Raw genomic sequence first — 16,985 nt, 5'->3', positions numbered from 1 at the left:
TATATCAAGTCCCATTTCCCTTTCCCTTATGACATCATAATATCAGAAGTGAACCAAGTATCGGGCAATCAAGCCATTGTGACATCACTGATGAGGTTGGCTCTTATTGGTGGAATGAGTGGAGGAGTAGCCTAGTGGTTAGTGCAGTGGACTTTGATCCTGGGGAACTGAGTTCGATTCCCACTGCAGCTCCTTGTGACTCTGGGCAAGTCACTTAACCCTCCATTGCCCCTGGTACAAATAAGTACCTGTATATACTACGTAAACCCCAGTATATCAAGTCCCATTTCCTTTTCCCTATTTGAGATTCTACATGGAATGTTGCTACTATTTGAGATTCTGTTGCTACTATTGGAGATTCTACCAGGAATGTTGCTAGTGGAGGAGTAGCCTAGTGGTTAGTGCAGCAGAATTTGATCCTGGGGAACTGGGCTCAATTCCCACTGCAGCTCCTTGTGACTCTTGGCAAGTCACTTAACCCTCCATTGTCCCTGGTACAAAATAAGTACCTGAATATATGTAAACCACTTTGAATGAGGTTGCAAAAACCTCAGAAAGGGCAGTATGTCAAGTCCCAGTTCCTTTTCCCTATTTGAGATTCTAAATGGAATGTTGCTATTCCATTACCAACATTCCATGCAGAAGCCTGTTTTAGCAGATCAGCAACACGGCCGCGCAGGCTTCTGTTTCTGTGAGTCTGACGTCCTGCACGTATGGGCAGGACGTCAGACTCACAGAAGCCTGCGCGGTCGCATTGGTGATCTGCAAGGGCAGGCTTCTACATGGAATGTTGCTAGTGGAGGAGTAGCCTAGTGGTTAGTGCAGTGGACTTTGATCCTGGGGAACTGAGTTGAATTCCCACTGCAGCTCCTTGTGACTCTGGGCAAGTCACTTAACCCTCCATTGCCCCTGGTACAAAATAAGTACCTGAATATATGTAAACCGCTTTGAATGTAGTTGCAAAAAACCTCAGAAAGGTGGTATATCAAGTCCCAGTTCCCTTTCCCTTATTCATTACAAAAGCAGGTCTAGCTCAAAACGTCTTAGTTTTAGTCCTGAACGGTTTTGTTTTGTTCCATTATGGCTGTAAAACATCCAAGTCTTAGGAACGCCCAAATCCCACCCTTGACACTCCCCCTTGTGTTTTTTGAACACACGTCTGATGAACTTCATAGGAAAATGTCTAAAAATTGGTTTTGAAAATATTGATTTGGACGTTTTTGTGAGAACAATGTCCAAATGCTGCTTTATGCCACTTTTTAGACGTTTTTCTCTTTCGAAAATGAGCTCCAAAGTATCTCAAACTTCACAATATGTTGTAAATCCTCGTGTATACCAATCCACTGTTCCTCCATACTCCCAGAGCCCTTATCTCCCATAGATAGAGAAGGGGAACTCAACAGTTCCTCTCGTTGGCTATTAGTAAACCCCATACTGGTTTTCCATGGTACAGCCATGATGATTTGGTTAAATCATCTAATGACAAAAAGTTCACACAAGCGCCAAATATCAAATCCGAAAATCTCACAAAAAAAATCTCTCTTTAATACATGTGTAATATATGTTACCCTAACTCATGGAGCTCCTGTGCGTTAAGTGGAACTCGAACCTACAGCACTTAGCTCCTCCTCCCTTACATGGTCTGTAGCCCCGCCCAGCGCATCCCAGGATGCACTGGGCGGGGCTGGGCGCCGCCATTTTGCAGCATCGTCAACACAAGGAAAAGGAGGGAGGCAGGCTGCGTCCCTCCTCCAACTAAGGTAGGGGGGCCGGGAGGGGGTTGTCCTTTACGCTGGACCACCAGGGATTGGTCGGACAACACAGGACGTCAGACTTACAGAAACAGAAGCCTGCCCTTGCAGATCAGCAACGCGGCCGCGCAGGCTTCTGCTTCTATGAGTCTGACATTCCATGTAGAATCTCTTGATATACTGACTTTGTCTGGTTTCTGCAAATATATTCAATGCGCTTTACATAGTATATTCAGGTACTTATTTTGTACCAGGGGATATGGAGGGTTAAGTGACTTGCCCAGAGTCACAAGGAGCTGCAGTGGGAATCGAACCCAGTTCCCCAGAATCAGAGTCCGCTGCACTAACCACTAGGCTACTCCTCCACAAAAGGGTGCCCTAAATGACCAGATGACCAGTGGAGAGAATCAGGGGTGACCCCCCCAATGGTCACCGACCCCCCCCTCCCACCCTCAAAAAATGTGAATACAAATATGGCTTCCCAGCCTCTAAGACAGCCTCAGATGTTAGAGACAGGTCTATTAGGGCAGCCTGCAGGTCCCTGGAGTAATGCAGTGGTCAGTGCAGTGCACCATGGCTTGAGGGACTCAGGTCTCTATCTTCCTCTACCTGCCACATTTGTGGTGGAAACTGTGAGCCCTCCAAAACTCACCAGAAACCCACTATACCCACACATAGGTGCCCCCTTCACCCGTAAGGGCTTTGATAGTGGTGTACAGTTGGGGGTAGTTGATTTGGTGGGGCTCAGCACACAAGGTAAGGGAGCAATGGTGAGATGTGTACCTGGGAGCATTTGATGAAGTCCACTGCAGTGCTCCCTAGGGTGCCCTATTGCTTTCCTGGGATGTCAGGGGGACCAGTGTACTAAACATGCTGGCTCCTCCTACATCCCAATGGCTTGATTTTGTGCGTTTTGCACTTGAGACTTTTTTTTTCTTTTGAAAATTGACCAAAAAAACCCCAAAACATCCAAATCACAAAACCTTGTTCAAAACAGTATTTTCGGAAAAAAAGATAGACGTTTTACTTTTTTTGAAAACGATCTTCTTTTCTATTCAGATTTTGGACGGTTTTTGCAAAATGTCATATCGAAAACGCCCCTCATAGTGCGTCACTAGTGGAGTATTTGTAAGACTGAAATTATTCCTCAGGGCTTGAGGCTGACTCCTAAATTATTCAGTGAAGATGGTGACTTTGTGGACCAACGGAATAAAATCCTCAACCAACTGATGTTCCTTAGATTTGATGCTTTTGCTCATTCAAACCCTGCTTTGCAGAGTGACAGCCATTATAATGAAAGTGTTAAAGATATACAGGGTAAAATTGATACATTTAGGACAGACTTACATCAACAAATGTTGTAAAACTTACGTAGAGATCAATCGGATTATAAAGATGGTTATGTAAACACCTGGAAGCATAACGACAATGATGAGAAATCGACTAAACAAATGAGTTTCCATATTCCATCTAGTAGCTCCAGAAGCGGCAATAGTGAGCAGTCTTCTGACGAGGAACAGGATGGGGAAATAGGAAAACACCGCAGTAGGGGGAGAGGTCAAGGCAGAAGAGGACGTAGATCCAAACCACGAACTCGAGCACAGGCAAAATCCCACCGGGATCAATTGTGGTAAATATTTCTACTAAGACTTTGACTGATGCAGAAATTTCCATACTATCTAAAGGACCGTCTTTATTCCAATAAATACCCATGATGCCTTCCAGTTCCGGTTAGAACTTGAGAAATTTGTGCGACATCTGCAACTAAGGTTGTTTTTTTGGATACACATAAAAATGACTGTTTAGATCGCCCTATAGTATGTGAACATTCTTTCCGGTCTCCTCCAGGACCACTGGATCCTGTGATTATGATGTTTAAAGCAACAGTATTGAAAGAAGTAGAGAAATTTGAAATATCTACGGTATATGTGGGTTTTAATACATCTAGATTGGAAAGACAAGCCATAAAAGCTTTGCGGGAGGATTCCACTATTGTGATCCACCGTGCGGATAAGGGTGGTGCCGTGGTAGTATGGGATAAAAAGGATTATATGAGCCGGTGGTTGGGAGGTGGGGCTAGTGCTGGGCAGACTTGTACAGTCTGTGCCCTGAAGATGGCAGATACACAAAAAGTAGCACATATGAGTTTATCTTGTTGGGCAGACTGGATGGACCGTGCAGGTCTTTTTCTGCCGTCATCTACTATGTAACTGAAGCAGATTCACAATTAAGTAATACTACAAATTATTTAGAGTTACCCGTGGATCCTTCTCCCCAAGTGGCGGAGAAGAAAGTGGAAATTACAAGAGAACGGAACCTTCAAGGCTTTCTGACAAATCGGGAATTTAAGTATTTGAAATTTGCTAAGCATAAAATTCCCATCTTTTATTTGTTACCCAAGATTTATAAATGTTTAGATCACCCTCCGGGACATCCTATCGTCTCGGCTAGGGATTCTCTCCTGGAACATTCCTGTAAATATACTGACAAGCATTTGCAACCTTGCCTTGGGACAGTTAAATCACACCTGAAAGATACGACTCATTTCCCACAAGTTCTGCAAAACTTGGAAATTCATTTTTCTTCACAGTGGATACTAGTGACTTTTGATGTATGCTCCTTATACACAAGTATACCCCCAGAATGAGGCTTTGGATGTTATTTTTGATGCGGCAGAAAACACATCCTCTCCCTCATGTGGTCCCATCTGATTTATTTAGTACAATCAAGCAAGGTAGCCATGGGTTCATACTTCTTTATTTTGATAGTCAGTATTACCAGCAAGTGGCTGAAACAGCCATGGGGGCTACTTTTGCCCTGACTGTGGCTAACCTTTTTATGGCTGCATTTGAAGAGCAATGGGTGTGTTCTTCAAGGTATTTTCAATATATCCAATGCTGAAAGCGATTTATTGATGATACTTGGAGTATCGTGTTCAGTTTTGGAGGCCGTATCTTGCTAAAGATGTAAAAAGACTGGAAGCGGTGCAAAGAAAAGCTGCAAAAATGGTGTGGGATTTGCATTACAAGACGTATGAGGAGAGACTTGCTGACCAGAACATATGTACATCTCGGATGAAAAGAGAAACAAGGGTAATATGATATAAATGCTCAACAATTTGAAAGGTATTAATCCACAAACAAACCTTTTCCAGAGACGGGAAGGTGGTAGAGCTACAGGGCATGAATTAAGGTTGAAGGGAGGCAGACTCAGAAGTAAATGTCAAGAAGTATTTTTTCACGGAAAGGGTGGTGGATACCTGGAATGCCCTCCCGTGGGAGGTGGTGGTGATGAAAATGGTAATGGAATTCAAACATGTGTGGGATAAACACAAAGGAATCCTGTTTATAAGGAATGGATCCACGGAATCTTAACGGAGATTGGTTGGCAACACCAGTAATTGGGAAGCAAAACCAGTGCTGGGCAGACTTCTACGGTCTACGCCCTGATCGTAACTGAATAAATAGGGATGGGCTGGAGTGTAAATTTTAAGGGGCTTCGACGTTAGAATCAGAACTTCTAGTACAAGACCTGTGCTGGGCAGACTTCTACGGTCTGTACCCTGAGAATGGCAAGGACAAATCCAACGCGAGTATACATATAAAGTATCACATACCACGTATAATGAGTTTATCTTGTTGGGCAGACTGAATGGACCATTCAGGTCTTTGTCTGCCATCATTTACTATGTTACTATATATGTTACTATGGCTGTATTAATATTTTAACTGGAGCCAGGTGCAACATACTTCCAACATCTACACTGGCCACGGGATCAGGCTGTAATGCCACATAAACACAACGTGGATTCATCCTCATAAATGAAATACATTTTGTACAAGCCATCTCCTTTCCACTAGTCACAGTAGTCTTTTAACCTACCAAACATTCTGAAAACATTAACACAAAGGAACCAAAACAGCTAAAAGGCTTGGGAAGTCGAGTAAGTTCCAAACTGCTGTGAAAACGACGTCACACAAGACAACTGTAAGAGCTTAAACATGGATTGGTCCAGGCAGCTGCCTTCTGGATGGAAAGATAAGCAGTATTTTATTCTGGGTCAACACTGGTTCAGTCCAGACTTCTGAACATACAATTACCCCAATGGTGTTTTTACTGCTTTTTCCACTGATATCAGCACGACCGCTACCATTTCACATTAAGTCAGATCAGCATAAAGTCTTGCTCCAAGTCAGCTGGGGCTTCTCTAATAAGCACGCAAAGTGAGCGATCTGCAGGTACACTAAGTGAACCCCCTCATCCCTTCATCCTTTTGCATCATTTCAGCTGTGCTGAAATCTTGGGCAGTACTTCTTAAACCTCCTCTGAAGACGAAGCCTGCAGCTACAGCGAACATCAACTCCATTCTGTTTCAGAGGCCAGTGCTATTCCCACACGAACCAAGAGTTGGAAAAATTCTCTCAGAAGCCCGGGGGGTTTCATTTGCAATGAGCCGTTACTTTAAGTACCGCATAAAAAAGGCTGCATAGAAACTGATCGCCCATCTCGCCTGCACCAAAGCTCCTGCAAAAGTCATTAAGATGCATTATTCTTAATGTTCTGGACATGATCAGTAAATGTAAAAATATTTTATAAATGCTAGGCATGCCCTTCCTCCCCTCCCCAACTTTCACAAATGAGACAAATCTTTCTACAGCTTGCACATACTCCACTACAGTATTACTCATCATGCAAACCAAGGTGTCTGATACGTGGAAAAGGGCAAATAAGTATTGCCATACTGGGAAAGACCAAAGGTCCATCAAGCCCAGCATCCTGTTTCCAACAGTGGCCAATCCAGGTCACAAGTACACAATAGTAGCAACATTCCACGTAGAACCCCAAAGAATAGCAAGATTCTAGAATTCTAAAGAATAACAAGATTCCATGCAGAATTTCAAAGTGTAGCAACATTCCACGTAGAACCCCAAAGAATAGCAAGATTCTAGAATTCTAAAGAATAACAAGATTCCATGCAGAATTTCGAAGTGTAGCAACATTCCATGTGGAACCCCAAAGAGTAGCAAGATTCTAGAATTCTATAGAATAACAAGATTCCATGCAGAATTTCAAAGTGTAGCAACATTCCATGTGGAACCCCAAAGAGTAGCAAGATTCCATTCAGAATCCCAAGCACATAAGTACATAAGTATTGCCATACTGGGAAAGACCAAAGGTCCATCAAGACCAGCATCCTGTTTCCAACAGTGGCCAATTCAGGTCACAGATACCCGGCAAGATCCCAAAAATGTACAAAACATTTTATACTGCTTATCCCAGAAATAGTGGATTTTCTCCAAGTCCATTTAATAACGGTCTATGGACTTTCCCTTTAGGAAGCCGTCCAAACCATTTTAAAATTCCGCTAAGCTAACCGCCTTTACCACATTCTCTGGCAACGAATTCCAGAGTTTAATTACACGTTGAGTGAAGAAAAAGTTTCTCCGATTCATTTTAAATTTACTACACTGTAGCTTCATCGCATGCCCCCAGTGGCTAACTATGTCGAGGAATTGTGACAATATATGCTAAGCAGTGATGTAAGTGGATTGGCCCGATGGGCAACTTGCTGGAATGCGGAGATCTAGATTTGATTCCCAAAGCTCAACTTATTGAAGCAGCCACTGCTGAGGAGTTACATGGGCAGCGGTCACTGCTCCCAGGCTAGAGCAATCCCAGCCAGTTCTCGACATACAGGCCGTAAGCAGGATGTGCCTCTGATTCCTGGATTAGATGGTGTGAAAGTTTAAAACTGAAGGCTAAACCCTGAGTTGTGTGAAGCTTGAGCTGGTCCCGAATGAGATAGAATCTCAAAGGAACAGAAAGGCACCAGGCACAGCTACTGATACCACCAACTAAAATGTGGTAAAATAAACATTCTCTCAGCACTTTTGGGGCACATCCCCAGCTGCTCTCTGCCCTTGATGGAGAAAGCTGCTGTGGCAGGTGCACTTGCCCTCCTCACCAGTGGCGTAGCTACGTGGGGCCTGGGCCCCCTATAGATTTGGCCCTGGACCCCCCTGCCGACGACCTTCTCGACCCCCCCCCCCTCCCGCCGTCGACGTGGGCTACCTTTGCTGGCGGAGGACCCCAATCCCCACCAGCCGAGGAGGTCCTCTTCTTCCCATGAAGGCTTCGTTCTGTTTCTGACGTCCTGCATGACGTCAGACTCACAGAAACAGAACGAAGCCTTGCGCTGGAAGAAGAGGACCTCGCTGGCTGATCTGCAAGGCTTCGTTCTGTTTCTGTGAGTCTGATGTGACGTCAGACTCACAGAAACAGAACAAAGCCTTGTGCCGGAAGAAGAGGACCTCGCTGGCTGATCTGCAAGGCTTCGTTCTGTTTCTGTGAGTCTGATGTGACGTCAGACTCACAGAAACAGAACGAAGCCTTGTGCCGGAAGAAGAGAACCTCGCTGGCTGATCTGGAAGGCTTCGTTCTGTTTCTGTGAGTCTGACATCTTGCACGTTGTACGTGCAGGACGTCAGACTCACAGAAACAGAACGAAGCCTTGCGCCAGAAGAAGAGGACCTCGCTGGCTGATCTGCAAGGCTTCGTTCTGTTTCTGTGAGTCTGAATTCCTGCAGGACGTCAGACTCACAAAAACAGAACGAAGCCTTGCGCCGGAAGAAGAGGACCTCGCTGGCTGATCTGCAAGGCTTCGTTCTGTTTCTGTGAGTCTGACATCCTGCACGTTGTCAGAACGAAGCCTTCGTGGGAAGATGAGGACCTCCTTGGCTGGCGGGGATTGGGATCCCCCGTCACCAAAGGTAGGCCACGGCGGGGGAGGGTTGGCGGCGGGAGGGGGGAGTCGAGAGGGTCTTCGGCAGGGGTCGTCAAAGTTGGCGGCGGTGGCGGCAGGGGGGAGCTAAAATGTGACCCCTCACCTCGGGCTCTGGACCCCCCTCCCACCGAAGTCTGGATACGCCCCTGCTCCACACACCCCTCATGGGACTCGGCAGATGACTTTCAGCAGCACTGGGGAAGAAACAAAACATTTGTTTCCATACAGAATAAAATGTAATTACAGCACTGCAAAACCTTTACAGAGAAGTTATGCTGCCTGTGCATTTTACACCTTAACTCCTGGAGGACAGATCTCTTTGGAAGAACTTCAGTGCTGAGATGAACATTAGTGGGAAATCTGAAAAAAAAAAGTGAGATGAGATCATCCCACCATACCGTGGCCTAGCAGCGAGATTCATTCCTGTCATAATACGTGCAAAATTAACCCATCTGGAGACATTACCCAGACAGAAAATCTATCCTTCTCCGTTTTTCACTACTATAAACTCACCATACACTGCTGAAACCTGCTCACTGCCTATACTAATACTACTTATTATTTCTATAGTGCTACTAGGTGTACACAGGGCTGTACACTTGAACACGAAGAGACAGTCCTTGATTGGCAGAGCTTACAATCTAAATAGGACAGACAAGCAGGACAAATAACAGATAAGGGAATGATAAAACATGGGTACTGAACAAGCGAGTAAGGATACTATTTTTTATTTTTATTTATTTTTGTTACATTTGTACCCCGCGCTTTCCCACTCATGGCAGGCTCAATGCAGCTTACATGGGGCAATGGAGGGTTATGTGACTTGCCCAGAGTCACAAGGAGCTGCCTGTGCCTGAAGTGGGAATTGAACTCAGTTCCTCAGTTCCCCAGGACCAAAGTCCACCACCCTAACCACTAGGCCACTCCTCCACTCACTATCTGAACGCTATGAGCTGGTGTGTAACAGTGTATGAGGCCAGAATTGTATTAAAGGGGAGATGGAAGGGGGGTGGTAAAGCTGGCTCGATCACAATACCTACAGGTTTAAAAAAAAAATATATATATATATATATATATATAAATCAGAATACGAAATGGTTCAAAGAAGAGCAACCAAAATGATAAAGGGGATGGACTCCTCCCATAGGATGAAACGCTAAAGAGGTTAGGGCTCTTCAGCTCGGAAGAGAGATGACTTGGGGGGAGGGGTTATGATTGAGGTCTACAAAATCTAGAGTGGTGTAGAACAGATAAAAGTGAATCGATTTTTTTACTCTTTCAAAAACTAAAAAGACCAGGGGGCTCCATGAAATTACACGGCAATACTTTTAAAACAAGAGAAAAAAAAAATTTTTCACTCAAAGAATAGTTAAACTCTGGAACTCGCTGCCGGAGGATGTGGTAACAGCAGTTAGCATATCAGGGTTTTAAAAAAGGTTTGTCTGTTATTGACACAGACATAAGGGGAAGCCTCTGCTTTCTCTGGGATCTGTAGCATGGAATGTTGCTATTAATTGGTTTCTGCCAGGTACTTGTGACCTGGATTGGCCACTGTTGGAAGCAGGATACTGGGCTAGATGGACCCACTGGTCTGACCCAGTATGGCTATTCTTATGTTCTTATGAGTTCAGAACCTCAGACACACTGGATCTAATCAATTCTGACTGCCTTTAAAGTCATAGATTAGGCACACTGTTAAACCTGAAGTATGAATAGTGGAAATACTGTGAGGCAGACAGAGGATACAGATTGGCCAAAATCTAAGCCAGCAGTAAAGGACACTTCTGTCATATCATCAGAGAAAGTGACAGAACCCAGAGATCTTTACAAAAAGTTAGTTCTTCCCAGCATTCCCCTGAGAAAGATACTAGAGGCAACCACCATTAAGCAGATTATGGATCCCAGGAATTACCTACATAGGACAGCATGGCTTTCATCTCCTCGTCACTCCTGACTGTGATCCGATCGCCATCCTCATCTTCATCTGTTATAAAAGAGAAGAAAAAGGAAAGCACAGGCTTATCAGTTCTATGAACTGCTCAACATCACAAGATTCAGAACAGCACCATCATCAACACTCGCAAAGTTAACAACCTACTCTATGCTGCCTCTCTCCTTACATCCAGAAGGGAAATCTTATCCCAGTTGTGCATGCCATGATAACATCAAGACTGGATTACTGCAATGCACTCTACAACGGTCTGACTACAAAGAGCCTGCACCAGCTCCAGTTGATTCAGACTCATAGAAGGTTGCAAGTGACGTGACCACATCACACCATTTTTCCAAAAACTTCACTGGCTACCAGTACAATACAGGGCTAAATTTAAAACTCTATGTCTGATCTTCAAGGCCCTGAAAGGAAATGGCCCAGAGTATCTGAAGAATAGGATGATCCTCCACACCCCGCCAAGGACACTAAGGTCCTCCCAAGGACTTTCACTAACCACACCCTCTCCAAAAGACATTTCGGCCCGCCTCCCCACTGCCACCTCTGCCCCCCATCACCACCGCCGCCGCTGGAAGGTACCTTGGCTGGTGGGGGTCCCCAACCCCCGCCACTTAAAGAGTTTATCCCGCACTGGTCTCACATTGCCTAGCGCCCTGTCCTGTTTTCAGCATGAGCATGCTCAGTCTCATTAAAAGGAGCGTGCACGACGCTGAAAACAGGACAGGGCACCAGGCAATGTGAGACCAGAGCGGGACAAACGCCTTAGCTGGTGGGGTCAATTTGGGGGCCCAGGCCCCCTGCAGCTACGCCAATGGTTGTAAACCGTTTAGCCGCCAGTCTTGGCCCTATTTTACGGTATATCAAGTTCTGGAAAATAATAAATATATCTTCTCTTGTGACAACAACATTTAAGAAACATTACTTTGCAATTCTCTCTTAAAAATAATTAACAGTGGAATGGTATATTTTATGTAGACTCAAATCCCACAATATATCATCAGAAACCCTGCGAGGCAGCTGTCTGCATTGGTACCGAGGGGATACAGTTACCCCAGGACTGCTCAGACTCTGAATCAGAATAAAGGTTCCCTTATATGTTGGCATTTTTTCTAAATAAAATTATACATCTAAAACCTGGATAGAAAGGAACCAGTGTACATTAGAACACTGTTTTGCAAGTCTGGTTTTCAGGATATCCGCAGTGAATACACATGAAAGACGTTTACGTGCTACGGAGGCAGTGTATGCAGCTCTTTCATATGCACATACTCACTGTGGATATCCTGAAAACTAGATAGCTGGGATTACTCCAGGAACGGCTTGAAAAACACTGAACTAGAAAATGTCTGTCGCTTTGTTGAGAATACGTGACAATCTTCTAACTTATTAACAAGCACATAATTATCATCAAAGCCCAATTCTTCACAAATAAGGGAGCGGTTGATAAGTTATATTAACCAAACATTAGAAATGGGGGTGACTGAGTACGAGTCATTAAGTATTGGCTTTTAATGGTCCCTGTGGCACATTTGGGACACTTTTTCTTTGGCAAAATCAAGTTGACTCAGATTCCTGGAAATTCTCTATCCTTTCTTTCATCAGTACCTCCATTACCTTTCCAACCACCCTATACTTTCCCACATCTTCTCTCTCTCCATTTTCTTTTGAAGAGGGACCACATCTGCTGTTCTCCAATCTCATAGGACTTCTCACATCTACAAGGGGTTAGTAATCAAATCTCTAAGAGAACCCACCAGCACGTCTCTTAGCTCCTTCAAGATTCAGGGATGGAGCCCATCTGGCCCAATGGCTTTGTCCACTTTCAGTTTTTCAAGTTATTCATAAATGCTTTCTTCCGTGGATAGGACAATATCTACTTCATTCTCATATGTATCTTTATCAGCTGACTGAGGTCCTCCTCCAGGAGTTTCTTCCATGAAGACAGAAGTAAACCTCCTCCCACCCAATCCCGTCCAATCTTAACCAATTTATCTAGGAATCTCCAGGCCATTGACCCCACTACCCTATCCTCCAATGTCTCCAACCTCTTCTCTACCACTACACCATCCAAATCTGTCAATGATGCCGTCTCTTCCTACAATACCATTCTATCCTCTGCCTTAGACACTCTTGCACCTCTCATGCCCCGTCCTATAAGACGTACCAAACCCTAGCCCTGGCTAACCCCTAAAATCCACTACCTACGTTCCTGTACCCGTTCCACCGAACGCCTCTGGCTGAAATCTCGTGCCCTTGCTGACTTCTCACACTTCAAATTCATGTTGACCTCCTTCCAATCTGCTCTCTTGCTTGCCAAACAGGACTACTACATCCAGCTGACTAATTCTCTAGGCTCAAACCCTCGACTTCTCTTCGCCACACTAAACTCTCTCCTCAAGGTGCCTCCACCACCAACTCCCCCCTCACTATCTCCACAGATCCTGGCTGAGTTCTTCCACGACAAGGTTCAGAAGATTAACCTCAAAGTTTTGTACCAAACCACCCCCACCTCTCCCTCTCCTTATCCATTCCCCTATTTCCTCAACCCCTCCATCCTTTTCCTCCTTTCCTGAGGTCACTGATGAAGAAACATCACATCTTCTCTCCTCCTCTAAACAAACTACCTGTTCCTCTGATCCCATTCCTACCCACCTTCTTAACACCTACTTTCACGCCTTTTATCTGTCATATCCTCAATCTCTCTCTTTTCACTGCCGCTGTCTTGACTTTCTCTCATCTCATGCTGTTCTTGACCCACTCCAATCTGGCTTTCGCCCTCTTCATTCAACTGAAACTGCACTCACTAAAGTTTCCAACGACCTGTTTCTGGCCAAATCCAAAGGTCTCTATTCTATCCTCATCCTTCTCGATCTATCAGCCGCTTTTGACACTGTTGATCACAGCCTACTCCTTGACACGCTATCTTCATTTGGATTCCAGGGCTCTGTTCTTTCCTGGTTCTCCTCCTACCTCTCGCTTCGCACCTTTAGTTTTACACTCTGGTGCATCCTCTTCCACTTCTATCCCTCTACCAATCGGTGTACCTCAGGGTTCTGTTCTCGGTCCTCTCCTATTCTCCATCTACACTTCTTCCGTTGGCTCTCTGATATCATCCCATGGCTTTCAATACCATCTCTATGATGATGTCTACCAAATCTACCTCTCTACCCCTGAAATCTCAACCAGCATCCAGACCAATGTCTCAGCCTGCCTATCTGACATCGCTGCCTGGATGTCTCAATGACATCTGAAACTCAACATGGCCAAAACCGAGCTCCTCATCTTTCCTCCTAAACCTACCTCTCCTCTCCCCACTTTCTCTATTTCGGTGGATGGCAATCTCATTCTCCCTGTCTCATCAGCTCGTAACCTTGGGGTCATCTTTGACTCCTCTCTCTCCTTCTCTGCTCACATTCAGCAGATTGCCAAAACCTGTCGTTTCTTTCTCTATAACATCAGCAAAATCCGTCCCTTCATATCTCAGCACTCTGCCAAAGCCTTTATCCACACTCCTATCACCTCTCGTCTTGATTATTGTAACCTACTACTCACTGGCCTCCCTCTTAGCCATCTCTCTCCTCTTCAATCAATCCAAAACTCTGCTGCGCGACTCATTTTCCATCAAAGTCGCTACGCCCACATTAGCCCTCTCCTTAAGTCACTTCACTGGCTCCCTATCCGTTTCCGTATTCAATTTAAACTTCTCCTATTGACCTATAAGTGCATTCACTCTGCCACTCCCTAGTACCTCTCCACTCTTGTCTCCCCCTACGTTCCCCCCCCCCCCCCGAGTACTCCGTTCTGTAGATAAATCTCTCTTATCTGTCCCTTTCTCCTCTACTGCTAATTCAAGACTCCGTTCCTTTTATCTCGCTGCACCTCACGCCTGGAATAGTCTTTCTGAGCCTATACGTCTAGCCCGGTCTTTAGCCATTTTCAAGTCCAAACTCAAAACCTACCTCTTTACCACTGCTTTTGACTCCTAACTCACTTACCCTGTCCTTTATCCTCACCTCTTTATTCCCTTACCCTTAATTGTTCTGTTTACCCATCTTATCTAGATTGTAAGCTCTTTGAGCAGGGACTGTCTTCTATGTATGGTGTACAGCGCTGCTTATGCCTTGTGGCGCTATAGAAATGATAAGTAGATAGACAGATAAGTATATGTTTAGTACGTTCGCTTTTTCCTCACCACTCTCCACATAGCAGCTCACAGCACCTTATAATCTTACAATTCCATTTCTAGCCTTCCTCTGTTCACTAACATACCTGAAAAAAGTCTCATCAACATTACATAAGTACATAAGTATTGCCATACTGGGAAAGACCAAAGGTCCATCGAGCCCAGCATCCTGTTTCCAACAGTGGCCAATCTAGGTCACAAATACCCGACAAGATCCCAAAAATGTACAAAACATTTTATACTGCTTATCCCAGAAACAGTGGATTTTCCCCAAGTCCATTTAATAACGGTCTATGGACTTTTCCTTTAGGAAGCCGTCCAAACCTTAAACTCCGCTAAGCTAACCGCCTTTACCACACTCTCTGGCAACGAATTCCAGAGTTTAATTACACGTTGAGTGAAGAAACATTTTCTCCGATTCATTTTAAATTTACTACATTGTAGCTTCATCGCATGCCCCCTAGTCCTAGTATTTTTGGAAAGTGTGAACAGACGCTTTACATCTACCCGTTCAACTCCACTCATTATTTTATAGACCTCTATCATATCTCCCCTTAGCCTCCTTTTCTCCAAGCTGAAGAGCCCTAGCCGCTTTAGCCTTTCCTCATAGGGAAGTCGTCCCATCCCCTTTATCATTTTCGTCGCCCTTCTCTGCACCTTTTCTAATTCCACTATATCTTTTTTGATATTGAACACAATATTCGAGGTGCGGTCGCACCATGGAGCGATACAAAGGCATTATAACATCCTCATTTTTGTTTTATTTATTTATTTATTTATTTATTTGTTGCTTATATCCCACATTTTCCCACTCGTGCAGGCTCAATGTGGCTTATTTTCCATTCCTTTCCTAATAATACCTAACATTCTATTTGCTTTCTTAGCCGCAGCAGCACACTGAGCACCCTACTTTATCTCTCCACACCAGACATCACTGCGGAAACCCAAGCCAAAGTATCGGCCTGCTTATCTGACATTGCTGCCTGGATGTCCAACCACCACCTCAAACTGAACATGGCCAAGACCGAGCTTATCGTCTTTCCACCTAAACCCACTTCTCCTCTTCCCCCAATTTCTATCTCAGTCGATAACACCCTCATCCTCCCCGTCTCATCTGCCCGCAACCTCGGTGTCATCTTCGACTCCTCCCTCTCCTTCTCTGCGCATATCCAGGAATGGTAACATAGTAACATAGTAAATGACGGCAGAAAAAGACCTGCACGGTCCATCCAGTCTGCCCAACAAGACAAACTCATATGTGTATACCTTACCTTGATTTGTACCTGCCTTATTCAGGGCACAGACCGTACAAGTCTGCCCAGCAGTACTTCCTGCCTCCCAACCACCAGTCCCGCCTCCCATCACTGGCTCTGGACAGACCGTATAAGTCTGCCCTCCGCTATCCTCGCCTCCCAACCACCAACCCCTCTTTCAGACACCTGCTTCGCCACCCGATTTTGGCTAAGCTTCTGAGGATCCATTCCTTCTGCACAGGATTCCTTTATGCATATCCCATGCATGTTTGAATTCCGTTACCGTTTTCATCTCCACCACCTCCCGCGGGAGGGCATTCCAAGCATCCACCACCCTCTCTGTGAAAAAATACTTCCTGACATCTTTCCTGAGTCTGCCCCCCTTCAACCTCATTTCATGTCCTCTCGTTCTACCGCCTTCCCATCTCCGGAAAAGATTTGTTTGCGGATTAATACCTTTCAAATATTTGAACGTCTGTATCATATCACCCCTGTTCCTCCTTTCCTCCAGGGTATACATCTATCCCCCCTTCAAACTGTTCAGAACTCTGCTGCACGTCTTATACTCCGCCTAGACCGATATGCTCATATCACCCCTCTCCTCAAGTCACTTCACTGGCTTATGATCAGATACCGCATACAGTTCAAGTTTCTCCTTCTTACCTACAAATGCACTCAGTCTGCAGCCCCTCATTACCTCTCTACCCTCATCTCCCCTTACGTTCCCGCCCGAAACCTCCGCTCACAGAACAAATCCCTCCTCTCAGTACCCTTCTCCACCACCGCCAACTCCAGGCTCCGCCCTTTCTGCCTCACCTCACCCTATGCTTGGAATAAACTTCCTGAGCCCTTGCGCCAAGCCCCCTCCCTACCCATCTTCAAATCCTTGCTCAAAGCCCACCTCTTCAATGTTGTCTTCGGCACCTAACCATTATTCATCTATTCAGGAAATCTAGACTGCCCCAATTTGACTGCCCTATTTGACTGACTGTACATTTGTCCTTTAGATTGTAAGCTCCTTGAGCAGGGACTGTCCTTCTATGTTAAACTGTACAGCGCTGCG

At 45.1% G+C, this 16,985-nt stretch overlaps 1 protein-coding gene across 1 annotated transcript in view; it reads right to left on the bottom strand.

Moving 5' to 3' along the window:
• MAP2K5 (mitogen-activated protein kinase kinase 5) overlaps positions 1 to 16,985 on the bottom strand; it is a 406,422-nt gene that overhangs the window by 376,505 nt on the left and 12,932 nt on the right. The window contains exon 3 of the mRNA XM_030189796.1: positions 10,452 to 10,519. Within this exon, the coding sequence (XP_030045656.1) occupies positions 10,452 to 10,519 (68 nt within the window). The remainder of the gene's footprint in view (positions 1 to 10,451; positions 10,520 to 16,985) is intronic.

This window comes from Microcaecilia unicolor, chromosome 1, assembly GCF_901765095.1.
Source record: "Microcaecilia unicolor chromosome 1, aMicUni1.1, whole genome shotgun sequence".
In the NCBI taxonomy this organism is placed as follows: Eukaryota; Metazoa; Chordata; class Amphibia; order Gymnophiona; family Siphonopidae; genus Microcaecilia; species Microcaecilia unicolor.
This window is presented reverse-complemented; position numbering and strand designations above follow the sequence as displayed.